Consider the following 27,525-nt stretch of genomic DNA (forward strand, 5'->3'; position numbering starts at 1 on the left):
GAGTGCTGTGTGGCTTAATGAAATGATACCTTACTGCTTTGCACTACATTTTCTTAATGACTTTCAAATCGACTTTTTCTCTATAGCCTCTTGTCCAGTTGTTTGTGCTCTAGTCCAGGACACTGCAGAGGCTGGAGTGAGAAAAACTGGAAAAAAGGTGGAACCCTAAGATGGAGTGGGCCTCTCCTTCCAAAGTAATTGTAACACTTTTTTCACTCTTATCTGTGGTCAGATGACACCACAAGGTATAGTTTCTCTTGGTTCATAGAATTAAAAGCTCTAATTTTCAGTATTAGTACTGCATTTAAATTTTCATGTGTAGGTTGGCTCTGCTGTACTGGCTAGCTTGACTAAATGAACATTGTCTGTTTAGGTAGTGTTGAATCAAAATAATCCTCTTGATTCAGACCCAACATATCAGTTACATTGAAAAAAAACTGTGAATAATTTTGTCCATGCCATACATACAAAAGAAACTTGAGGCACAGATGGCAAAATTCACACCTACCCACAGTTCAGGGCAAACCTTTGTGGCTGGAGAAAAACTCTTTTGTGATGAGTGAATGGAATAGCTAAGTGATATGGAAAAATGTCAAATGCATGGAGATAGCCTACAAACTGCAAATAGCTAAGAACCTACCTCTGCAGCTCTTGTTTAGTTCTCAGCTACGATGGGTTGGCCCTCATGTGGCATGTGCATGTCACTCCTTAATGGTGCACAGTGCAGTTTGCAAAATAAGTGTTCACCTGTGCTTGGATATCTGCTTTATAGGAAGAGAAATATAGTTTCTTCTTAATCAAAATGAAAATTTCTAAACTACTCTTCTGAAATATCTGGCTGAAATAGTACATCCAGCTACAGTGCTAGATACAAGTTTTACAGGTGCTTCATTAGGCTGACTTATTTATCATTTCTCCATAAATCCATTATCCCATATTCAGGCAAAAGTGAAGCAATCATAAACTTTGCTCTTACCCAGGCAGAAATGCATGTATGCATACATTTTTACACATGCACACACGAAGTCCTCAGATATAGAATTTATATTAAATATGAAATAGCAAATGTATATATTTATACATGCTATGATCTGTTTCTAAAAGTGTGGCATCTGTACACTTGGCAATGATTTTACTGGAGCTAGATCCAAAATCTATTTAATTTACGAGGGCCTTTCCTTTTACTTCACTAGTAGTTGATTAGTCAGTATTTGTGTATACAGCTTAGTATTTACACACAGATATATAAAATCAGGGATATGGTGTTTTTTTATACTGGAATTTGATAATCACCATAAAAATTAATATTACAGGTATTCTTAAAAGACTTCAGTTTCCAGCTGCAGGGCAATGACTGAATCTTCAATAACCTGCTTCAGCTCTTCACAAGCCAGGAGGGTGGTTATGAGGCAGGTGCACCATAAGTGCAACTGTACAGTCTGTGCAGACCAGGAAGTAGAAAGCAGGTCTTTTGGTTGCAGAAATGTCAGTTAGCTTTTATTGACAAATATTTAATACCTGGAGAATCAAATTATTTATGGAACTGTTGCCCCAGTTCAGCTGCATGATTTTGAAGGATGTAAATAATGTGTTCTGCAGCAGCTAGTTGAATTCCTGAGGATGATAAAAGTTTTTGAAGGCCTGTAACATTTTCAACATGAAATGGATCCTTAGTATAGCTAATCTGAGTCTCAGATATAAACAGCATTTCCTCTCCATGTTCTTTAAGAAGCAGTCAGACCATGTGATAACACAGTGTATTTTTAAAAAATAATAATTTTGAAACTGCCTTCCAATGATAATTTGAACTATTACTTGAATTCTCTTAACTTTGTTGTCTGGTTTGTTGGTGGGTTTTTGTGTTTTTTTTGTTCTTTTTTTATGGTGAGTAAAAGGAGGAGCTGTAGCGATGCTGATCTGCATTCTGGCAGTTGGAGGTGGATTATGGAATATGTGTGATGAACAGCAAGCCCACTTTGTTCCTTTTTAAAGTACATCTTAAAGTGACTCTATTCCCTCTTCACCCTACAGCAGGCAGGTGTAAATACTCTGAACAGCTTTGATGCTGTACAGTTTGGTGTAACTAAACCTGATAATAGATAAACTACACCACAATCATAAGCAATATAACTGTCTAATTGGCCACAAAGAAGCTTAAGATTAGCAGTGGAGCATGACAAAGAAGCAGGAGTCTCAGGACTAAGGCTGATACTGCACCTTTTGCCTGTGTATTGCAGTAATATGCCACACTGGCCAGTAATTGTTCATTTTAGAGTGAGTTCTTTAATGAGTTTCAGAGGCAGATTTTACAGTCTTCACAGTTCTGCATGTTGCCCTAATGAAAACTGTGGCTAGAATTATCTCAGCAATATTGCAGAATGGGTAACAAGGAAGAGAAGCCAGTGAACAGCTGCATTTTTAATGCCTCTTTTTAAGACAATAGGCAGCAGACCTGTGCTGGTGGCACAGTGTGCAGTAGGCTGAACAGGCTCTTTCCTGCCACAGAGATACAGTACCCAGCCCCAGAGACTGCACTGTCACCTGCCCCTGATGTGTCTGGGGTGTGCAGAGGTAGCTCGTACTGTGCAGGCAGACATTTCTAGCACAGCTGCTTAGACATCTGCCCTCCTTTACATACTCTGCCTTCGTGGCAGGAATGGTCCTCACTCAATTCCTCCTATTCCTGACTTGTGTGACAGCAGATTAGAATGTATAGAGAGCAAGCAGGCAGCTGTGGATGAGCAGGTAACTGTGAGGAGAAGAAAAGCTGTAGGTCTTGGGAGGACATGAATTGCAGTTGACATCAAGGGAAGAGAAAGCAAAGAGAGGTCCACATCTGCAACATCCCCAGCCACTCCTTCATGCCCCAAATGACTGCAAACCAGAACAAACACTTGAAGCCCCTTTTCTCCAAAACATCCTCTGGCTTTTTCCCTTTCCGTGTTCTTGTCTGCTGACTTAGTTCTGAGTCTACTTCCATTTTCTTTACTATGCTCTACTTCACTGGCATTGGCCAGAACCCACTGGTTTGCTGTCAGAAAAATCATTTGTTGGTGACCGAAAGTTGAACATTTTCCTCCTGAGTTCTCACCCTTTGATTATCAGCATGCAGTTTTGCCAACACTTGAGAAGTCTTAGCTGGCTGTGACTGGAATTTTATACTTGGCTACTGTAATCAGAATGTAGGAGCTGCCATAATACAAGTATTAAATGCAAGTAGGCCTAACTTTGTTTAAACAGGCTAACTGCCTCTCATTCTGAAGAAGTGTGGTGCTGATTATTGCCAGCTTCAAGTTACTAATGAAGGATTCACAAAATGTGATTCATATTTGGTTATGGGAAGAAAGAATGAAAACGAGAATACCAGGAAAGTGAAGAGATATGGAAGATTTCCTGTAGTGTGGCTAGACACGGAAGACAATTGAGAAAAATGTAAACAGAGATAGATGCAGAATTAGAAAGTGAAAGAATACTGTATGCTCAAGAAAATTTTCCTAACTCCTGCCATAGCAAAAAACTTCTGGGCAACTGCTTTGCATGTCATGCCATATTACTTACCCAAATTTCATACTTTGTCACTTACCAATACTAAAATCCTTTCAAATCTTAGGGAAACAGGAATTAGCACTTTTATAGTTTTTATTATATGAATGACTTTTTTAATTTAATTTTTTTTCTTACTTACTCCAGAGGCTTCACTAGTGGGTTTATTCAGAGATTAAATGCTTTATCCATCATGAAACTGATTTGTTCAGCTTTGCTGAAAAAGCTCACATTATTCCTGGGCTTAGACCTCATCCTGCACTTACTGGCCTGCTGCTCATTTTAATGATAAGTTACAGTTCCTTGCAAAGTAATAGTTTTAACATTACCTCTTCACTCCAGTGGTGAAAACAGCCTGTAGAGATTTTAACATTTCCTTTTCTGTGGGCTATTAAGAGCCATTAGTGCTGAAAGATCTTGACAGAGCCTGCAGAGGTAAAGATTTTGTAAGTAAAAATTCATAGGATCATAGCATAATTTGGGTTGGAAGGGGCCTTAGGATGTCTCTATCCCAGGCTCTTGCTTGGAGCAGAGTCAGCTGTGAGATTGGACTAGGTTACTCAGAACTTTGTCCAGTCTCGTCTTGAAAACTCTTCCAAGGGTGGAGACTCTGCAGCCTCTCTTGGCAAACTGTTCCATTATTTCCCCACGGTGGAAAACTCATTTATCTTAGAAAAGCTTATCATGGTACTAATCTTAATAATCAAGAAAATATAGAATTAAAATAAAGTAACCAGGCTCTTGGAAGGTAACAGAATTATATGTAGGAACTTGGAGTATTATATTTTATTTATAGTGATGAAGCAGCCAGAGAATTGGCTGAGGAACTGAAGCTTGTTTGGATGGCAGCTTTGCAAATGTGAGAATATAGTTTCTATCTCAAGAATATTGATACAAATGCTAGTGGTTTAGAATGTGTTCTCTTACAGTTCTCTTTGTTAAACTTACCTGTGTAGCTCTACTGAAATTTTGTAAATGTTTTCTACTAATAAGGTGAGTGGTATTTTCAATGAATAAGGTCAATAATCTTGATACAAGAAAGAAATTTTTTACACTCAGAACAATCAGTCACTGGAACAACCTCCCCAGGGATGTGGCAGAGTCACCATCACTGGACGTTTTCAAGATGCAATTGGACAGGCTGCTAGATAATCCTCTCTAGACACTCTTATAAAAGGTTGGACCAAATGATTTTTTGAGGTCTCTTCCAACCTGGACTGCTCTATGGTTCTTGCATGGGTAAAAATAATAAAAACCCAAATAATCCATCTGATAGGAAAAGATCAAGTAATCTGAGGTACAGCAATGAATAAAAAATGTGGGAGCATTGCACAGTAGTTGCACAAGAAAGTTAGGTTTTTAATATTGCATTTTAGGCGTATCATATGTTAACAAAACTGGGAAGTAATTAGACTGCTGCTGACAATCTTGTTTTATTCCACATGGTGTCATCACATTTCAGGGACTATTTTAATATACTTGAAGAGTGGTAGTAGAACAGGTTCCAGGATGTAACAGGCATAGTACCAAGTAAGTGAGATCCCTCTGCCTCTTCACTGCTCCATAACAACATCTCTGTGAGCTGCTATGAGCAAGCTAACACATTTTTGCAGATTGTATTTGTATGCATCACTGATTTTTTCTGAATCTTTAATACTGTTGCACCACCTTGGCTGCATATGAGAGCAGACTGACTTGCGAGAAGTAATTACCAAGGGCTTCATTACAAACCCTTGTTAGTCTGTGTCACTGTATTCTATTTGCCAGAAAGATAATAGGATGATAATTAAGAAGGGAAGCTTCTTGCAGTGGCTATTTTATAGCAGTTGATATGAGGAAAACTCTGTTATTGGTCACCCTTGTGGAGCTTAGCCCAGTTCTCTTTTGAGGTAGTATATAGCAGAATTTTAGTCTTATCACTACCTGTAGGGAACTGTAACATAAATACAAATGTAGGACAGAATTAAGGATAAGTCCATGAATTATAAGGCTGTTTTGCTGTGTCTGCTAGGTGCAAATATATTGAATATTTGGACAACTTCTCCTTAGGAAATTAATTTTGTGATAAAAAGAGGGAGGGGAAGATAACTTACTACTAGCAGCCTGAAAATTGATAGTTTGTGGAGATGGAACCTCCTGAATCTGAGTGCTTTTCAAAGCTACTTGATTCAAGCCATCAACTTATGGAAAGAAACAAATTTTTATTTAAGGAAAAGACTATCAGTTGCTTACATTTATTAGAACTCTGTACAGGGAATGTGTGATGGAAAAGATGAGGTGGCAGGTCCATGTCATGTAATACAGTTACATTGATCTTATTTGCATGGGCATTTCTGCAAATATCCAGGGCTGATGTAATGCAAAATGGGTGTTCACAGGGCTGTGTAAATATAAATGGATTGTATATGGGTATTAGTACTGCTTTCAGAAAAATGTCTTTTGGAAATTTACAGGTTGTAGCACACTCAGAACCAAACTTCAGATTTAGATTTCTGTTGTTTTTAAAAGTTTTGACTAAATTTTCCTTGTACCTTTTACTTTTGAGAAGCAATGTGATACATGGAACTGGGGGAGATTTCAGAGTCATGTTTTCTTCATTAGGTCTTTTCTGTTGCCTGTCAAACCTGTAGCGATCAAGTATTTTGCATTACAGACAAATCCTGTCTGTAACAGTGGGAAGTTCTTATACTAATTCATGTAGAAATGGCTGTAAAATAAGTGCATGATCTCCTGTAGGTGCTGGAGGTGTAACTGGTACTGGTGGCAGATGATAAGTGGCCATGGATGTCACTGGACAGGGGGTACCCTTGTGTCTTAGCAAGAAGAGATCAGTGTTCTGAAATGGGAGGGCATTAGGTGGACCACCAGTTACTCCACAGTGTCTGAGTTGCTGACAGTGTTCATGGGGACCTGGAGCATTTATTACATTATGGTTATTCCAAGACAGGGATATCTATAAAATCTTCCCTAGGTTTTTCTGTTAAACCTCTCTACTGTAGAACTCCTCTTTCATGAATTTTTCTGGGAACTTCTGAGTTTACTTGAACTCGTTTAGAAATGGCAGTTGGCTCATCTAATTTAATTGAATGTTATCAATGAAATTGCATTTGCCAACAACCTTGGCACTAACACCCTTCGTGTGCAGTTGGAGTCACTTTTTAATTACAGAGCAGTTGAGTAAGTGTTAGCAGATGGAAGTTAGCAGGTTTGTGTTAAAGTTTTCATTGTCAAATGGCTTGAAAATAAAGCAAGCTTGCAACAAGCAATTAAAATTTGTTTATTATGTACTATGGCTAAACTTTCAGGTTACTTTCTGGAGGTTTCTAATTTTGTAATATTTATTGTTGAATTTTGCATTATTTGCAGTTTAGATAGAAATTATTTTTTCTGGCAAATGAGATTGAAAGAAGACACTTGCAGTATTTTGTTACAGTGGTTTTGCAGATAAGTTGATACAATCAAGAAGACAGGAAACACATATTTTTGCACTTCAAGTATTATGCCTTTACTCATGAATTTTGCATGCCTGTGGATTCCAAAAGCCAGCATAGAAAGGAGATGCTAGGCTTCCTAAGTATGATGACTGAATGCTGATTCAAACCTCAGACTACATTTCTGTCTGCTATTAGTGCCCTTGTCACTGTTATTACCATCTTTCTTTTTTCATTCTACTTTTAGCTATTTCTGGTTAAGTCGGTGGACTGGAATTCTCCTGACACAGTAAAACTGATCTGGGGACTAGGAGAAGCAGCTCAAAATTGCTGAGGTCATGACTTACCTACTGGCACAGGCAGAGATGCAAAATATTTGTTTGTATTTGCTGCTAGGCTTGGATGGCTGGAGAGGTTTCAGAGATCAGGATAACCCCAAACTCTCCAACATATGTGAGGACCAAATCTAGCCAGTGGTCAGGTCAAGTGCTGGTTCCTAGGACACATTAGACTTGAGCCAGCAAAGTTCCTGTCAGGCCCTTAGGGAATGCCTGCCTGCTTTCCTCAGGAGGGACATATGGAGGGAATAAAAGGTATGCTAAGGTAAGGTGATGTTGCTTTGCTGTCTTCTCTTTCCCATACCCTTGGTATTGAACAGTATGTATTGGCATAAGGAAGTTTAATCCATTCTTTCCAGCTTGCAGATTTATGGCTATGTTGGTTTAAGCCTGCTGGGAATGATGGAAAAGCTTTTCTTTCAGTGTTGCTTTCAGATGAAGTGTCAGTCTATTCTTGCACTAAGTGTGTGTATCTTATGTCAGCCTGTCACTGGCTCAGCAAGTGTCTTTAGGCAAGTCAGCCAACTTTTGTAGCCCAGTTCTATGTTCCAGTTACCCAGCACCTGCATTTGTCCCAGGTAAATGAGCACAGCTTTTAGTATACATGATTCTATACCTCATCCAAAATGAAAATAATCCTTGCAAGGGAATCCATTGTGAAGGATTGTGCAGTATCAGTTTCTTAAGTTATGGCAGTGCTAAATATTACAAAAGTAATCCATAAAGTTGGTACTCAAAAGTTAGGAGTTTGACAAAAGTAGGTCAGGAGGCTCCAGGCAGATCTCTGTGTGGTGATCCATTCAGGTAGAGTGAAACAGCAAATCTCTGAAAAGAATCTGTTGCAGAACAGAGACCTGCTTGCAAATAGGTAATGAAAAATGGAAATCCCTCTAATTTTCAATTTTTTTTTTTCATTCTTTTTGGGAGATGAACTTCTTTCCCATCTGTATTGCCTTTTAATGATCAGTCTTTGTTGCAGAGAATGCATGCTCTGAATTTCTTCCTCTATCACAGATTATGGGCCACTTTTGTGTTCTTGTGTTTGAATCTAGGGCAGGGATTCCTCCAGATTGTCTAAAGCCTTTCTGCTTCTGCTATTTACAACAGGCTATCTTTAACAAGAATGTATTGCAGTTGACTCCAAAGGAGTTAAACATCAGTCTTAAAATAGATGTAGCATTGCTAGGAAGGATGCAAGCCTCTAGGTTGTCTGTGCTCCTCTGTAGAAGGGCAGCCCCTTTCCTGAGGACTTGTCTGAAGGGTGATGTAGATTGTCCACAGGTTTAGTGTTGCTTGTGTTGGGGAATAAAATAACCAGCTACTCACCTGTGCCACTGCTGTAGCTGCATCTTTGACCCAGACAGAGCAGTGCCAATTCAGCTTCAGTCTCTAGATTGAGCTTGATGTGAACATCACATGTGCTGCCAACCACCAGATGGCCTGATGTCTGAGTTTTTGAAAATAGTAGCATGCTACTGAATAATTATAGCATCCATAAACCGAGCCAACAGACAGGTACCAAATGATCATAGAATCATAGAATGATTTGGGTTGGAAGGGAGCTTTAAAGGTCTTCTAGTCAAACACCTCTGCAGTGAGCAGGGACATCTTCAGCTACATCAGGTTGCTCAGAGCCCCATCCAGTCTAACCTTGCACATTGCCAGGGATGGGAGAACTACAGCCTCTCTGATCAACCTGTTCCAGTTTTTCACCTTCACAGTAAAAAAGTTTATTCTTTATATCTAGTTGGAATCTACCCTCTTTTAGTGTAAAACCATTACCCCCTGTCATATCGCAACAGACCCTTCTAAAAGGTTTGTCCCCATTTTTCTTATAAGCCCCTTCTAAGGGGGGTGCTGCTGTAAGGTTTCCCCAGAGCCTTCTCCAGACAGAAAGACCCCAACTCTTTCAGCCTTTCTTCATATGAGAAGTGCTCCAACCCTCTCATCAATTTTGTGATCCTCCTGTGGACCTGCTCCAACAGGTCCACGTCTTTCCTGTGCCAAGGGCTGCAGATCTGGATGCAGTACTACAGAGTGAGTCTCACCAGAGGGGAGTAGAAGGGGTGAGTGACTTCCCTCAACCTGCTGGCCGCGCTGCTTTTGATGCAGCCCAGGATACAGTTGGCTTTCTGGGCTGTGAGACCACATGTCCAGCTTTTCATCCACCAGGACCCCCAACAACTTCTCCACAAGAGTTGCTCTCAATCCCTTCATCCCCCAGCCTGTATTGATACCAGGAGTATATATTAAACAGTACTGATCCCAGTATGGACCTCTGAGGGACACCAGTTGTCACAATTCTCCAGCTGGACGTGCAGCCATTGGCCACTACCCTCTGGGTGCGACCATCCAACCGATTTCCCATATACTGAACAGTCCACCCATCTTTGACCTTTTTTTCTGGCTGATATACCTTTGGAAGCCCTTCTTGTTACTTTTTGCACTCCTGCCAAGTTCAGCTCCAGCCACACCTTGGCTTTCCTGACCCACATCCCCATGCAGCCAGGCATTGTTCCTATACTCTTCCCAGGATACCTGTCCCTGCTTCCACTGCCTGAGCATTTCCTCTTGGCCCTTTAGTTTGACCAGCAGGTCTCAACTCCACCATGTTGATCTCTTGTCTTCCTTTCCTGATTTCTTCAGCTTCGGGATTGAGATCTCTTGTGTTCTGTGGAAAGTGTCCTTCAGGATCTGCCAGCTCTCTTCTGCTCCCTTGTCCCTGAGGGCAGTTTCCAGGGAAACTGAAATTCCATGAACAGCTGGGAGTTTGCTTTCCTAAAATTCAGGATCCTGACATTACTCTGTGCCTGGCTCATGTCCATCAGGACTGTGAACTTCACTGCTGTGTGATCACTTCAAGCCAGGCTGCCTCCAGTCTTCATGTCATCAATCAGTTCCTTTGCTTTGGTGACCAGCATGTTCAGTATTGCATCCCCTCTGGTAGGACTGTCTATTACCTGGCTTAAGAAGTTATCCTTAATGCTCTCTAGGAGTCTCCTGGATTGCCTACAGCTTACTGTGCTACTTTTCCAGCAGAATTCAGAGTGGTTGAAGGCCCTCAGCTGGATGAAAGCCTGTGAGGGTGGTGCCTCCTGGAGCTGGAGTAAGAAGGCTTTGTCAGTAGGATCCCCTTGATGGGGTGGCCTGTAGTAGACACAACCACAAGGTTCCCTTTGTTGCCTCATTCTAATTCTTACCCATAAGTTTTCAACCTGCTTGTGTCTATCCTTCAGAGAAAGCTCTTCACACTCTGTCCACTTCTTCATGTAGAGTGCAACACCTCCAGCCCTCCTTCTTCACCTGTCCCTTGATGAATAACAAAGAAAATACAACTTTTGAAGAAAAAAATATGCATAGATATAGCTTCTTACTGATTTAAGGCTTTAAAATTGCTCTTACTGCATATCTATCTATAGTAATAGAATTTTATACAAAGCTGTTAGTAAAATGGAGTTGTGGATATGTAAGTACTGTAATAGATTGGCTGTTATTTTTTGTGTAGAGGAAATTAAAGCCTTATATCCTGTATTATTTCCTGGCATGAGGAACTCACATCTCATAGCAGTTTCAGTCTGTATGTTTAAACAAAAGCAAGAGTTTTCTCTTTTTACTGTGAGGTTCTGGATGTGCATTATGTGTTTTGTAAGCTTCATTGTGTCTGTGTCCTATACAAAACTTAATTATTCTCTGTTAATTGTTTTCTATTACTTGATCTTCTCTTCATTAACCCATTTGTTTGTTTTTTGTAAGACTGGATTGTAAGCTCTGCAGGGCAGCAACAGAGATTCTTAATTCTGCACAGCACCTAATGTGATGAGACAGTGGTCCTTATTTAGGTACTGAGAAGAGACCCTTGGACAACCTACAAAGTAAAGCACCTAACCTGCTGATGTTTTTGTTAATATCTGCACTTAAAATATTTTTTTCTTGGAGATTTGGGGAGGAAACAGATGTCTTCAGGTTCTCCTATGCCACTGTTCATATTTACTAAACATCTGTCCCAGTTTTGTGGAGAGAATTAAGTTCCTTTGCTTATTTCTAATATAAGATCCTAGTAAAACAAACAAAGCCAAACAGACTTCTAGAGGACTCTACTGTAAATCATTAGGATCAGATGAGACCTGTCTTTCTCTTTCACTTTGAAACATCACCTGGTATGCTCTGTCTTCTCACATACAATCCAGTTTTGAGGAACTGGACATTTCATTCTCTTCTTTAATTCAAGCCTCTATCTTTAGCTCCTTCAGAAGTTTTTATTATTAATATTCTGTTGTATGTTATTCTTCAGCAGTGTGGGAGAGTTGACAACTCCAAATGCGTTCTAAACATTTCTCTGTATTTTTCCCTTTTATTCCCAGAGCCTGTGTTATCTTGGGTGTCATATTCCTCCTGTCATCTATATGTATTGTGATCAAAGCCATCCATGATCTTGCGAAGAGGGTGCTTCCAGAAGTGGTAAGGTGATTCATGTTCTTTAAAATGTTCTCTTTTTTCTCTACACTGCCAGTGAGTCTGAGAAAGGCCAACATCTCCTTTTAACCAGCTCTGTTGAAATTGGCAAAGCTGTAGCAGGTGCATATCCTGCCTGGCTGCACATATCGGTCCTCATCTTCAATCAGTGTTTTTTCCTTATGTGATGGAGTCTAGTCTGTATGGGTTTTTATGGGCTTGACGCCATCTTTTCTTCTCCATGGTTAGCTCTATGGGCCAAATCTTTCTCAGCATAATCACTTAAAGCTTTTATGCAGGACTGTAAGAGTTCATGTACAGAGAGGAGGTCTCTCTGGACTTACAGAAAGTGGTAGAATTTTGTGAGAAGGATGTTTCCACAGTTTACTACTCCAATGGCTTCAGTATTTTATTTTCAATATAGAAAAAATGTATTTCCGGATTGTTTGTTTTTTTTTTTTTGTTTTCCAGCTCTTACCTCCAATTCCAGAGCCATGTACGAATAGCAGGAATGAAACAGGTGAGGGGAGCATGCTGAGTGAAAGAGCTGGCTTTTCAACAGGCTGACCATGGAGCATCACAAAGGGCTTTTCTCCTGCTCTCCGCTTTCTTTTGGTTATGAAAGCCAGCTCCTACTTTGCCTGTAGAGCAGCTCTCCCCAGCAGCCTTTCTCTCAGCTCTGCTCTGTCCTGTCCTGCTTGCTTCCTTTCAGTAGTGGGTATTAACTTCCTTGAGCTCTTCTCATCCAAACCAGATCTTCACTGAGAGAGCCTTTTGGCAGTGGTTCCCCTCCCAGAAGACTCTTCCTAATGTGCTCAAACAAAATGAGGCATCAGTTCAGTTATTGTATATATAAGGTGACTTGGACCTTTTTTATTCATCCTTTATGAAGTTTTGGTCTGTTTGTGAGTGTGTGCAGACTTTTGCTTTGGGGCTTTACCCTGCCAGGTACCATTCTGAATACATCAGTAGAGAGAAACCTAAAATCCTTTCTTTCAAACAGGAGATGGAGGCAGAGCTGGAAAAAAAGAAAACCAAAATGGAATTTCAACTTGTTACCCACTGTTAGCAGTACAGATGATGACTTACTGGGTCCTGTGCTCTCATGGAAGTTTCCAAGAAGGAGGGCAGCTACAGAAACTTGTATCTGGGCAATGATGAGCAGTGTAGCAAAAGCCCGTGAACTAATAATACTGAATTGCAGCCAGAGGAACTGTTTGGCTGCAGGTGATTCATGTTCTCTTTGCAATTTGCTTTTCCTCTTCTACAGTCTTTGTAGTTTACTGCCTTCTCAGCTCTGCCAGCATAACACTTGTTCACCAGCCTGGTTCTGTCAAAGCTGTTTAGGTTAGCTTAAACACTTTTAATAGTCAGTTCTCAAACTCAACCAAAAGATTTTGACAGAACTGGGTTCAGGACAGAGCATGGATGCTGTCATGCCAGTAAGGCTGAAGCAGATTCTGGTAAGGGTGAAGGGGGGAGACCCTACAGTGATGGTCAGCTAAAGGACAACCACTTAACTTGGCTGTACCCAGTGTATCTGACCACAGTTTGAACTTCTGTTTAGGTAGAAAATGAAATACTTAGTCTTGACACTGTGAAGCAGAAGTAAAGAAGGGAGGCTGTGATAATTATTGGAACACCCATTTGGTGAATTTATGGTAGAGTAGATCAGATGAATTTGGATATCTCAGTCTAATTAGTTGTGGGCAAATGCCCTAATAATTCCAGCAGTAGCAACAGAAGTTTTAAAGGTGTATTGTCTGTATCTCACTCTTCCATCGTGACAGGTACTGTGTACAGGTGAGGGTTCTGTTTCTGAAATGGGGATAAATATCTCCTACTTGATGCATCAGAATTATTTATGAATTGCAGACATATTGTAGTTCCTAATTTTTAATTTTTGAAATGCATTTATAGCACAAAAAACACATGAAATCAGAGCTGTAGAAAGCTATCCCTGAAAAGAAGATCCCATTATATTTCAGGTGTTCTGTAGGAATCTGTATAGATCCCTTTTGTCACAGACTGCCTTGGATTCAGACTTTGGTGTGCTAAAACTGTGTCAAGTAGGTAAAAGTCAGGGTGGATACTGCTTATATTTGACACAGTTTCAAGATAAATAGAGAATTTTGTTCCTGTGATATCAGGCTGACTGTTCTCACTCATTTAGGCACTCAAGAACTATCAACAGTTTGAACGATGTATCTGGCAGGGCATGGACTGTGGCTGACTAGTAGCAGGGTAAAAGCCTCACACACACGTAAAGGATTTTCTTACCTTGCAATTCTGCCTGGAAAGTAGGTTAGAACAAAGGATGAAAAACTATGGTACTTCTTTTCAGTGTCTCTTAAATGACATAGCAAGGATTCTCATTTCAGAGTCTTTCAGTACATCTCAGTGTGGGAAACTGATTCAGTAAGGGCTGCATGACAGGTGAAATACCTGTGTAAACTAAGAATAACATTGAAAAATGGGGAGACTGAGAGAAGAGCATTACTGCTGCAAGTCATGGCCAGTGATGTATTTTGCCTAAGTGTTGCTACATTAAGAATATTTGAGGGAAAAGGACATTGTTTAATAGAAACCTTGTCAGTTGTTCTAGCTGTGCCCGAATCTGATGCTTCCTTAGTTGCTCTGTGTCTTGGCAGAAATAGTAGTTCTTGCCACTTGTTAAGGCCTTTGCTGATTGAGTTTGTTCTCAGCTCATCTGCAGCTGCCCAGGCACTATCATAGCATCTTAGAAGAGTGGAAATCTGCTCAAATTAAATCAGTAAGAGGGAGAAGTTTCTGCCTCTATTCTTTTATCTAGTCTTCTACTCCTTGTACCGCCATTGAACCAGTTTCTAATAGGATTAATCCCTGTAGAATCTTATAATGTAATTTAGCTATAATGTATGGACATAGGTGGAAAAATAATAGCATTTTCTGCTCGTGGGTTTTTGCATAGCAGTGAAGTAACCAGTTCAAAATAGTGACCTAAAATATTTTTGCAATAGTGATTTCTGTATTACTGAGACTTCAGTAGCGTGCTACTCTGATGCCAAGGAAGTTTCATGGTGCTGTGGGCAAGAACAGAGCATTAAGACCAAGGAAAGGTAACTCCACTGGTGTCCCAAACTGGCATAAAACTAGGGTGAAGATTAAAACTAGGGTACCGGATTAAAAGGCTGTGTGCTCCATCATAGTTTCACATGTGAGTCACAGTCGCATGATTTTTTTATACAGTTTACGTCTTTATTAGTCGTTCTTACAGCAAAGGTCACTGAGGATGTGGGTACTTTTCAAAGCATCTCGTGAAATGTTAAGATTGTGGCTTCAATTTTAGGAAAAATAATGTGGCTAAAACCTAACTGGAAATTGTTGTTCTAGGTGTTCAGACGCTGAACACAAACCTGGTATTGTCAGTCTTGAAGACAGAAATGGTTTGGAGTTCATTGCTCTGCTGTTTGTGGGGGATCCAACACTAATGTAACGTTAGTGCAGAGCAACATGACTGACTGCAACGTTCTCAGGACTATGAAGTCTCTTTGTTTCCTCTTAATTTGTGGTAAATCTCAGTGGCTTTGCCAGATTTGAAAATTTGAAGCAGTTATTATTTCTCTGAGTTCATTTCAATTTGTGGAAGATTTAGAGAGAAGAATATGATTGGGACAAGTTTAATTTAAGAAATAAAACAGATCAAGCAATTAACTATCTCCCAGCTAATTATAAGGTGCTGTGAGTAAAACTCTAAATGCATAGTCAGTCACTTCTGCATCATCCTGGATCAATTAGACAAAGTTAATTGTATTTCTTGTTGCATTTAAGATACATTGATTACTTATCTGTCAGTTCTTAACATGCATATGTAGCAAGATGTTTCTTTGGAAAGCGTTTATGAGATCTTTGGTGTAGAGATTCTGTTGTCCTTGAAAGAGATCTCAGAAGAACTGCTTTCATGAAGTACTACCAATGAGAAAGGAAATAAAATTCACATGACTCAGAAATAATTTTAAATGCTTTTTCAAATGTTTTGAACACAGATTATATTTTTCTGAAGTGGACATTTAGAGACAGGAGTCTTTGTTGTTTTTGTCATAGTATGGTTTCAGTGGTCTGACAATCCTCACCAGGATTCAGAGAACCCAAAGGAGAATGACAGGTTTACATTAATGGCATTTCCAGCTCAAGTACCCCATCCTGTAAGGGATTTAAATGTCCACAGTTCCATGTTTGTCTGCAGAGAAAAGGTACTTAATTTACAGGATAGGAGCTCATGTCTAGCTCAGTCGGGCAATCTTCAGCCACCTATTTGAATTCTCTTCTATTCTGTGCCGAATGTAGTTTTGTAAAACACTGAATGACAGCCCCTCTGATCTCCACTGGCATAGAAGAGAGGACAGTTAGAGCTTCTGACTCTGCATTTCTTAAAACTGCTTCTGCCTTTCTTTTCTGCTTTTGTTTGTTTTATGCCTTTCTCTTTGTAAGTAGAAACAGATAATAGGTAGTGTATGTCACAGCACTTGCTTTCATACAAACACAGAATCACAGACAGGTTTGGGTAGGAAGGGACTGCAGGTGCACATTGCCAGCTCATGTTGAGCTTCTTATCAAGCAACACCCCAAGTCCTTCTCCTTAGGGCTTTCAGCATGAGCAGTGGTTTTTTGTATTTATTTTAAATTCCTCAAAGCCTTGGGAAACACAGAAATGGTATATTTTTAACTTTTCATTCCCTTACTTGAGATGCCAAGGACTGCAGTTAACTTTGAACTAGCCTACAGGGCAGGATCTGAATGATTAGGTAGATTAATACATTTAAAATATGGATAATATTAATGATAAATGTTTGAAGTTTTGACTCGTGGTTGTGTGTTTTCTATAACAAACAGCCACCTTGGCCATACCGTATCAGACTAAAGGCCTGTCTTTGGTCATCACCAACTTTCTTTGTTCTTTTCTTTTTAGTTTTATCTCCATTTTTAGGTAGGAAAGCCTGAAGAACCCACAGGATTCAAGGTGTAGGCATCACCAGTGATTTATACAATGTGTTAATTTTTGCAGATTACTGAATTGTTATTTTTACTGAACTTTTATAACTGTAGATTCCATCTCCTGCTGTTAATAGCAAGTTCAGAAATTATCACTCTTAGGTAAACTTAAGATTTTCTCTGTGCACATTACTTTATATAACTGTTACAAAGAAGCCTGCCCTGAAAAGTGACCTTCTGAGTCAGGAGAGTTGGCCAGTGAATTAACTATATGCTTACTATAGAATTCTATATTTGTATTAATTAGACACTACTTAACTATCATGGGAAAAAGTTTCAAGTAATTGAAATACGTATTAATCCTCGGGGCTTAAAACACAATCCCTTGTGCTAGCATTTTCAATATTTGCAATGTAGAGCAGTGTTTCCCAGCAGCTTATCCATAGAATTGTATTGCTTTTTGTATTTTTAAATTAATTAATGAAGTCCTGAACTACTGGCTTGATGATGAGGTAGATACAGGAGATATATTGCAACTGAAGGGATCTGTTTGTTCAAAAAGTCTGGAAACCACACATATTGAATGTATGTAGTGAGAAGTGTAATGGATTTTTTTCTCCCACATTTTCTAAGCTTTCGATACTGCTTTTAGCGAGTGTCAGAAGATGTATTATGGCTCTCTGATTTTTGGATAGCAGAGTAAATGATGAGAATGAAGCCTTCACATCCCTTCCAGAGAGGATCTCTCTGTCGTGGGCCCTTACCTTGAATTTGCAGAGATGCTGCATTTTCCTTGGTGGGCAAATTTGTGGGGGGTGTGTATGTAGATGCAGTTTCCTTGTGTGTCAGCACATAAGTGCAAGTAACTTTCTCAAGCTGTGACCTCTGTTCTCGTTTGCCTGAGAATATTTTTAATTAAAGCTCTTATTTTAGTAATTTAGAAATAGGGTGGTGTTTTCTATGATCTTGGAACATGCTGGTGTTGAAGGAAATCTTACTGTTTCTCTTCTGTTCTCATCATATAACTAAGATGCTTAAGTTTTTAGATAAGACTTCCTGTGAAAAGTAGCTGTGGAAGTGCTATACAGAGCCCCTACAGTCCCCCCAGCCCTTCCCAGAATTTTTAAGTGACACTGTCTTAGGCTTTCAGTGCATGTGCTGTACAGTGGATCTGCCCAAACAGTAGGAATATGTTTGCAATGAGGATAGCTGTGAACATGTTATTGTACGCCTAGAAAACTGGAAACGCTATGGAAACATCACAAGATCCAAAGAAAACATTTTTTTTCATAGAAAAGAGAGATGTGCCATTAATGTGTGGGGAGCCTTACAGCTACAAATTGCACTTCTTTCTGTGTTGTTCTCCTGTTTTTATATAGCTGTGAATTTTTATATAGTTGTGAATCCTTATTCTTTGAGGATCTGCTTCAGTGTGACATGCTGCAGTTATTATTTCAGTTCCATATCTTTGACCCCTAAGGAAATATTTTTCACTGATCTGATCTTTCTCTTGCCCTCTACTCTCCTCCTCTTTTTCTTTGTTCCTAGTAGTATACTTGGTGGAAGTGTTAGAAGAAGTAGGTCAGCTGCTTTTCTTTCTGGGGTATTTGGAATTAAGATTTCTGATAATTTTAGCTGTGGTTGAATACTCCTGACTTACAAAGCTAATCAGTATTTGATATTTGGAATATAAAACCTTCTTTCTGTTTACCCTTCCATTTAATTTAAATTAATATTTTCAGATCATATAACGTAAGGGTTTATTTTTTCCTATAATGTTGAGTGTTGAATCTAAAATAGAATCACTTCTTCTAGGCTAAGAAATTATTTACTGTTTTTTCCCCCCTAGCTATCAGATTCAGAATGCTTCCCCTGTTGTTACTTGCAGCATTTGTTCTCCAACCTACGTTAGTCATAAGAGAATTCCCACTAGGAAAAGGAATTACTATTCCTTTATTGATGTTTCAGAGCTACATCCACAGCCAGTGCTGACCCTGAGGACTTGATACGCACACATTTCATTACAAATAAGGAGAAATATTGCAGAAGGATGCAAAGCTTGGATCTATGCTTGGGTTTCTGTGCAAATTTTAGTGATTTTTCAATGTTTTGTTAATATACTAAGAAAGGATTTTAAAATGCAAATTAAGCACAAGGTTTGAGCATTGTTTTGTCTTTGCATTGCTAGTGTTAATGCTTGCCTTCTGATAAGAGTTCTTTTTCACTTACCCTTTTACCTTCATGTCAATCACTATATATTCTTGGATAGTATAACTATAAGTGTGAATGGTGTATTTTAGTTTGACTGTTGCCACAAAGCATTTGCAAACTTCTTGTGTATTAAAGAAGGCTGAAAAAGCCCAACCCAGCCGCAGTGAGAATGACTGTTTTAATTTCAACTGGGGTTGTAAATCAATATCCGTTTACTATTCAGTTACTGCCTGCATTTCCCTAGGTGATAGTATAACACATGTAATGTCAATGCAGTTTGGCATTTGTCCTCATTAGTATGGCAAAGGACACTTTTTTTGCAAGAGCAAGCAAGCATCATGCCATATTTCTGACATTTCCTTCAGAACAAAGAAGGAAAAATGTAATCAGTTTGTGTACAAAAAAATGTGCAGCTCAGCTGATGTGGCACCTCTGATGCTTTTATAAATGAAATCACTTGAAAGATTAGGATGTGTGTAATTCTATCATATGCTATTGATTGCAGCAGGAGTGGGAAGCTATGGGTGGCACAGTGTAGCTTTATGAGTTCTAATTTATTTACTAATTTAATCTTTTATGGTAAATACATCATAAATTTATTTAACAATATCAACAGTTGAATTATAGCTCAATAGTAATATACCAAATAATACTTGCGATTATATGGGGGGTTGGACTAGAGGATCTCCAGAGATCCCTTCCAGCTCCTAACATTCTGTGATCTAAATGTATGTCCTTATACATCCCTGTACATTCCTAATCTCTCATTATATATATAGAATTTATTGCTTACCATTTCAAGTCGAAGTACCATATACATTAATTATACATTAGAATCCTGCTTTATAATTCTTACCTATTATATGTGGTTTGGTGTCTGGCCTTAAACAGTTACTTTTACCCTAAAATACACATGCTTCTGACAGGCTGGGGAAAAGGTGGTGGATACTTGAGCTAGCTAGTAAGCCAGGGTTAGGGAGAAACCGTATCAGTTACACTTCACTCTTTGTTCAAGTGATTGGTGGAAATTCTTGTGTAAAGGCTTTATCACACAGTGATAAGAAATAAAAGTTGGCAACTGCCAGCCACTTGGTAGGTTCTGTGAAATGTATTGCTGGTCTCAGTCCCCTATTAATGGGAGAAATGTCAGTTTCACTAGAGAGATGCTTGTGAGGGCGGACAAATTATATTTAATTATGTTTTATAGTCATTTCAGAGCTTTGAGCAGACCCTTTGCAGGAACTGTGAGGTCACCTAGGATAGTGCTCCAGAGTTTTGAGCTTCTGTTCGTGGCCCCACTGCCCCACTGTGGCATTCACCACACCCTGTCTCTGTTATCATTTTCTTGCAGGAGGGTTCTGTGCTGTGGAATTGCTTTGTCACAGCACTTCAGCACCAAAGGTACAAGATTAAACATTCATAAGATTTTTTTATTTTTTTCAGTACTAATAATAGATCTTTATATCTCTGTGTGAAGAGACTGTCTCCTGCTTTGAGTCAGACACCACTGGGCTGTTGTTTTGTTTGCTGACAGTCAAGTGCAATTAAAACTCTTGCCCCTTTTGAAGTTAAGTGGTGAGAGAGGCCCTCTGGCTTCCCGGCAGCTCCCTCTAGACTGATTACATGAACTACTTCTTACTCAGGAGAAAGTGTGATAGAGATCTGTTACTATCTATATAAACAGAATCCTTCAGGGGGAGAGGGGAAAGCCAGCCCTGTTTGGTTGAGTACGGAGGGGCTTCTGGTGATCTGGCAGCTAGCATGCCCAGAGGACCTGAGAGCTGCTGAGGGACCTGGGGAAGCAGGAGGCAGTGGAAAGTGTGGGGAGGTGGGGATGAGGAGCAGGGTGGCAGCAGGACCTGACAATCATGGGGGAGGATGGTGACCAGTCACCTGGACTGAAGAAGGGTCATTGTCAGGACTTGTGAGACAGATGGTGAGTTGCAGAGATGGGCAAAATTAATATTTAACAAGACAAACTCAGCTCAAATGAGCTAGCCGTGACATCACTGCTGCCAACAGCATCTGTAGCATTCCAGAAATGCATCCCTGCCTCCTCAGCCAAGCTGAGACACCAGCTTCACCAGATGGGGGGAAAAGTGGCATGAAAAAAGTGGATACTGGTAATTCCCAGCTCCTGCGGGAGCAGGGGGCAGGTTTAGCCATTGGCCAATTAACACAGGAAGCTAATAAGAGGGCACAAGAGTGGAAAGAAACCTGCAGCTGTTGGGGGGCAAGAGAAGCAGCTTGGTTTGGGATCACACTAGGATGAGCTACCAAGGAGAAGAGGATTGTCCTTAGGTTTTAAATCATAGTATTGCACGAGTTGTGACCACTGGAGAGGAACACTGAACACGCCTTCCTCCTGTACAGCTGGATACCTTTTTACTGTACATTTCAGGTGAAATGAGCATGTTTTTACATTAATTAAAGGAGAGGGGGTGGAGGGGACTTGTTAGAAATAATATAGGAAATCAGGGCAAAGTTTTATGGTTGGAGTTAGTGAGATGCGTTCTAGGAAAAGATTAGGAGCACAAAGCAGCTGAAATGTAGCTGGGAACTGGGTCACAGTATCTCCACCTAATAAGCCCAGCACTGAAGGATCCCCTGTGGCTTTATTTATTTATTTTCTACACTAGATTCAGAAAGAGATCAAAGTCACAACATCATCATCAACAAATCTTCCTTAAGCCCTAAGATTACAGCTGCTTTTGGTGAAATCCTTGAAAGCAGGGGACAGAACTGTTACCAGCATTTTTAAAAACCTCTCTAAGGCTGCACTGGTGGGGAGAATGCATTTGGGTAAAGTGGTGGAAAGCTGCCTGCTGATGGCAGCTATTCCTTTCCTAGGACTGAAAAAAGAGCATCCTAGGAAATCTTTCTTTTGGGAAACTGTTACAGCATAAAATACGGCATAAAATAAATCTTGAGGAGGGACTTTTCAGCTGTTAGTGCTGTGTAATGAGATGGCAGTCCAGGATGGGCACCTCACTCTCTGTACAGTGCTTTTTATACATGAAGCCATCTAGTAAGATATGTGTGTCCTTTAATTAAGGTCTCATGTACAGCAGTAGTAGTCAATGAGGGAGTATGATGAAAAGAAATGGGAAAGGAGAGAGCATTATTTACCACGCTGAGAAGCCTTCATCCTATGGAAATGATCAGAATTTGAATTTTTATCATCTGTCACAATTTGCTGTTGCTTTAATTAAAATAACACCAAGGATGTGTACCGTGAGTCTGTGCTCCCTGCTCTTAATGACTGTCAGATGGGAAGGCGAGGGGTAGGGAGAGGGCAGGACTGCAGGAAGATCCGGAGGGAGAGGGTGCCAGATGGCCAGGCTTATTTTATTAATTTAGATCTGCATTATGGCTTCTCCTTTCTTCATTTCTCCAAAGGATGAGTTAATTTAACGGGAATCATTTCACAGCCACAGTATGACGTGTTTTAACTCTTTGGAGCCCATAGCTCAGGTCCTGACACGTGGTGTACCAGTGAATCCAGCTGCTCTCCTGAACTGGTTCCAGCTTCTCATCGTTGCAGTCGGGTAGGGTCAAGGCAGCATTTTGAGCCATTTCTCTCTTGTTCTGGCCTCACCCGCTCAGGCAGGGGCTGTCCAGCCTACTGGGATTCCCCACGAGTTTAGTGTTGGTCTCTTATCTGCAGAACCTCCTCATTAGCAGCAGGTAGCCTTGCTCTTCCTGCAGCTCTCAGCTGCCTGGACACACAAGGATGCAACGTGAAGTAGTGAGGGAAGTGAATTTCAAAGATTTTTTTTTCTGCTTCGGTTTTGTCTGGGTTCATCCTGTGCTCGGTCACTGAGGGATCTGCCGCCTCCATGTGGCTGCTGGGAAGAGCTGCACACAACCGGGGATAGTGATTTAGATACTACATAGATTTGGAGCGTTAGAGATTAAAAAAAGGAATATCATCTTCTGAAAATCTGTTCGGCACAGTCTGAAGCAAGAAACTCCTGAGGCTGCATTAAGAGCAGAGTTTTTAATTTCTTCCCTTTCTGTGTTCACTGTGATAACAAAGGAGCTCCAGTTATTCAGGTTGTCTGGACTATCAGTGATTATTGGATTAGTAATAGCAACAAAATGAGCTTGTCTTTTATGACTCCATGAAAAAAACACCAAACTTTTGAACAATTTGCAGTTGCTGGATCCTTTAAAAAAGCCTGTGCATTAATTCACTTTATGAGTTGAGTCAGAAACCCGTATCACGTTCAGGTCATTCTTGGATTATAGGCCAGTCTTGTGGCCAGACTAATTTTGATCACAACTCTGTAGCCAGAACAAATGGCAAGATGCATTTCCATGTACCACGAGGTAAGTGACACATACAGGAGAAAAACCTGAATTCACCCCAAAAATTCGTGGTACCTGCTGTGACAATTAAGAAACAAACCATCTCAAAATAATGCACCATGCAGAGGTTGAAACCTTGCACTGTAACACAGGGAATAAGACATAACATTTTCAGGATTTTGAAATAATACTTGGACTTTTGAACGTCTGTATCAATAATTTTCAAAACCTCTTGTATTGGGTTTTGTAGGTTTTTTTTCCCCCCAAACTATGTGAATTTGTAATTGTTTGCAGGTCCATCCCCAAGAATTTCATGGGTGCAGGACATCTGGACTTTGTCAGCCCAAGACTGACAGTAAAATGACTTGTGATAGCAAAGGTGATTTATGCTGTCACCTCCACTGGGTCTGCAGCATTCAGTCCTGTGCTAATAACAGAGCTTGTGCCTTGCTGAGGAGGAAGGTGAAGAGGAGAGATAGGGATGCCTGGGAGCCATCAGTACATTTTTGGAGAGTCTATGGGGTAAGGATGAACTAAGAGCTCTCCTGTAGTCACTGAGCACTGGCAAGAGAAACAGAGTTGAACTGTGGGTTACTGCATTGAGCTCTCCCCGTGGACATGGCCTGTGGAAAGCTGGGACTAACAGCTGGCCTGTGAGGGCCTTCGTGGTCTGGAGAGCAGCATGAGCAGGTTTGCTTGCCATGCTTTACTGTTAGAGATGATCAAAGGGAAAACCAGACTCCTGCTTCCCGGGAAGCTCAGGTTCTGTGGCAGTGTGGGAATGGTGCTTGGATGACCAGCCCAGCAGGTCAGGGGAGAGATGTTGAGGCTGATGGCAGCATCTCATTCTGCTTCAGATTATTCTGAAGGGTTCCACCTATGCAGTATACTAAATATTAGGTAAAACAATCTAATAAAATATTAGATGAGATTAGCTAAAAATCTCAAGACCAAGCAGAATTTGTTCAGGCCTTCAAAATTAACTCTTTGGGCATGGTAAATAGATGTTTTTGAGGAAAATGCATGAAATTTAGAGACATGAAGTTGACAAAGATCTCAGATTTCAAGTGCTTTTTGCAAAGCTTATCCAGAATTTTAGAGCTCCGTTGTAATTTTAGATCTTCTGGAAGCTTCCAGCTTTCCTTGCTAGCAAATATTCCCAGTCCTTCCTTAGTCCCTGTCACTCCAAAATTGCCTGGGTAATTTTCCAGTAATTTTTTTAGAATAATTTTATGAATACTTTTCATCCTACCTTTACCCAGCACTTGAGTTCTGGGTTCTCACTACTTCTGATTTACTCTCTGAATGCGTCTTCATTTTCAATATCATACCAGGACTAGAGATAATGAGCCCATGACTAAGACTTTAGGAATTATATGACATAAAAAATGGTATAAAAAAATCTATTGAATGATTTATTTAAGGATGTGAGCACATTATACCACTAATCTAATTCTCAGTATCTTCCTAAGCAGCTTTGAGACCATTTTTTTTTATTTCTTTGGGTTTTGAATTGCTGCTAAAACAATGAAAATGGAGAGAGCTGCTGCTGAATCATCATAACAATGTTTACTTTCAACAGGGATTTTTGCCAGAGGGTTTTAGTCAGTAACAAGGTCCCAATGGCACTGGCTGACTTAGACCTGCAGATAAAAAAAAAAGTAAAGTCTTGCTATTTCCTTTGTTTGTACTGGTGTTGCAGCAGCTTAAATGAAAGCTGCTACTGAGAGTAATGAATGAACCTGTTTCAGAGCTCTGTGGTTAGATGGCAAGTGAGCTTGGCAAGAGCTCACTTGGGTTTCCCTGCAGAGCCTTAGGGCTGATGTATCTCTGGGGGCAGGGGGCACAGGGACTCCCTTTGGGTACCTTGCTGCAGTGCCTGTGTTTCAGCACCCAGGAGTGTCTCTTCTCACCTAAACATAGAGCAGGCAGGAGACAGAGGCAGGTGCCTCCAGAAGACCTTTTAGAGAACGTATGTTAAAGCATTTGTTACTCTTACCTGCCCCACATACCCACACAGCTTTCAGCTGAGCCCATGTTATACATTCAAATTAAGAAATGACGGTTTTTCTGGAGCTGTGAAATTTAAGTCCATGGAAGATTTGTTTTCTAAGAAATAGCTAAACCTGACTTTGCACATCAGTATCAAAAGTCTTACGGATGTAGCTTGGTCCAGGCTTCATTCAGAAGGAGGATACAAAATGAATCCAAAGCAAGCACAGAACCAGAAACAATATTAAATGGTTATTTCTCACATGAAAATTCAACAAAGGTCTGTTCAGTGGAATTCTCCTTTCAAGCCTTTATGCTGCATGTGGGGACTTAATTACTGATGGTGTAGACACTAGATTACCAGGCAGTCTGCAGTCAGCCCTGCAGGTACGTGACCTCCTCATTCTAAGGAGTTTGGGGCAAAATTCAAAATCTTATCACTTGGAGCCATCATTAGTTACGTTTGCAAAAGCAGTTACAGATGGCAAGGTAAGCAAAATAAGCACTAGCTGTGGGGAAAGCCATAACTCGGGTAATCTTTTTCTGTTTGTAAACTTCAGTGGCACAAATAACTGCACAGTAACTGGTACTACTTGTCATTTAACATGTGGGGCATGACCAGAAGGTGTACTAATGTCTGACTTCTTCTCTTTCAGGATGACTTCCTGTATAGTGTCTCTGTTTTAAGTGGAATCCTTTGCACTGTCTTGGCAGTCATCAAGTTTATGCTGGGAAAGGTCCTTACAAGCAGAGCGCTGATAACTGATGGTGAGTGTGAAGCAGATCCTGCTGCATTTATAGACTTTTCCAGGGAATGTTGTAGACACAGAGGGTATGAGCAACCCCTGCTCGACGGCAGATGTGAAAGAGAATTGAAATAAGGTGGCTGCTGGGAAATGGGGAAAAAACCCACAACTGCAGGAGTCTGTGGTACCGTGAGGTTCTTGCATTGATACCTCAACTGCAATGGGCATGTCTAGTGGAAGTCAAACAGTTAATGTCTGGATAGTAAGCAATAACAGTTAGAAGTAGAGCATATAGTAAATTAGGTGCTTATTAGTGAGAGGTTAGACTCCAGGGAGTGGGTATGACACCAGTTTATATAGCTTTGGTTAAGTCACATCTGTCCTTTACTGCCTGTGCCTAGTGAACAATTTCATGCTGGCTGTTAAAAGTCAAGCAAGTCTGTGATGGAAAATGCTGCCTTGCTCAAGCAGGAATCATAACCACCATTGACACATCCTCCCCTGTAGACATAATTTGCCCCTGCAGTGCCTTTCCTGCCACGCAGGAGAGCTGGTGGAGCATCAGCATGTGGGAAACAAACCCTTTGCCCACCCACTGCCCCACACTGCCCTGGCCTGGCCGAGCGTGGCACACAGGAGTCTCATCTGCTGAATCCTTAGAAGACCTCACTGCCACCACTCAGGTGTGGAGTGTCTTGACTGTTGCCGTGCTTTAAAGGCAGGTTCAGGTATGCCTCCTACTGACAAAGCTCAAGCTTGTGCATCTTCACAAAGCCACTGGGATCTACTCTGTAAACAAGTCAGGTCACAGTGATGGCAGAGATTGCACAGCACCCTACAGATCTCTACCAGACTTAATCTGCCAAGCACAGGGCAGTTTGAAATGCTCTGTAAACATACACAGTAGGGTGTTAATGATTCATGGATTGTGGTACATAAATTATTTTACTCCACTAAAGATTTCGCTGTAAGGAAACTCAATTTTCAGCTTCCTTTAGGGACATTCCATTACTTTAAGTAATTTAAATATACCCAGCATTTCTTTGGTGATGCTTGATAACACATGAGTATTTATATTGTCCTGTTTATATAAATAATTCATGAGTATTTATATTTTAAATACAAAATAAGCAGAAAAAGAATGAAAACAGCATTGCAGGGGCTATGACTAAGCTACTGCCTCCCTGTAGTTGTGGTTCTCTCCCAACAGACCATGCTGGTTGGTCATCTTTAGTCTTTACTATGGACTCTGGCACCCTAGGTGTTCTGAAACAAAAAGAGCTCCAGACCAGTGAGCCTGGCTGACTTTGCTGTCAGAGTGGAAGTGGGACATGTTGACTATTTCAGAACTGTGTCAAGGCAGGCAAATGATTAACTCCCTCTTTAAAAAATGTAGCTTGATTTTAAAACAAAGCAGGTTTTTTCAGACCAAGTCTTAACTGAAAAATTCCCCAATAACTCTAGCTCTGAATTGCTCTCCTGTATGACATAGAAATATCTTCCCCCCTAATTACATCCTTGTAATTGTAT

At 40.4% G+C, this 27,525-nt stretch overlaps 1 protein-coding gene across 2 annotated transcripts in view; it reads left to right on the plus strand.

Moving 5' to 3' along the window:
• Positions 1-27,525, plus strand: part of TMEM163 (transmembrane protein 163) — a 92,833-nt gene that overhangs the window by 60,330 nt on the left and 4,978 nt on the right. For both annotated transcript variants that reach the window (XM_051624060.1, XM_051624061.1), the window contains 2 exons: positions 11,674-11,770; positions 25,906-26,017. In XM_051624060.1, coding sequence (XP_051480020.1) covers positions 11,674-11,770; positions 25,906-26,017 — 209 coding nt within the window. The remainder of the gene's footprint in view (positions 1-11,673; positions 11,771-25,905; positions 26,018-27,525) is intronic.

The sequence above is a fragment of the Apus apus genome, chromosome 6 (assembly GCF_020740795.1).
Source record: "Apus apus isolate bApuApu2 chromosome 6, bApuApu2.pri.cur, whole genome shotgun sequence".
Taxonomy (NCBI): Eukaryota; Metazoa; Chordata; class Aves; order Apodiformes; family Apodidae; genus Apus; species Apus apus.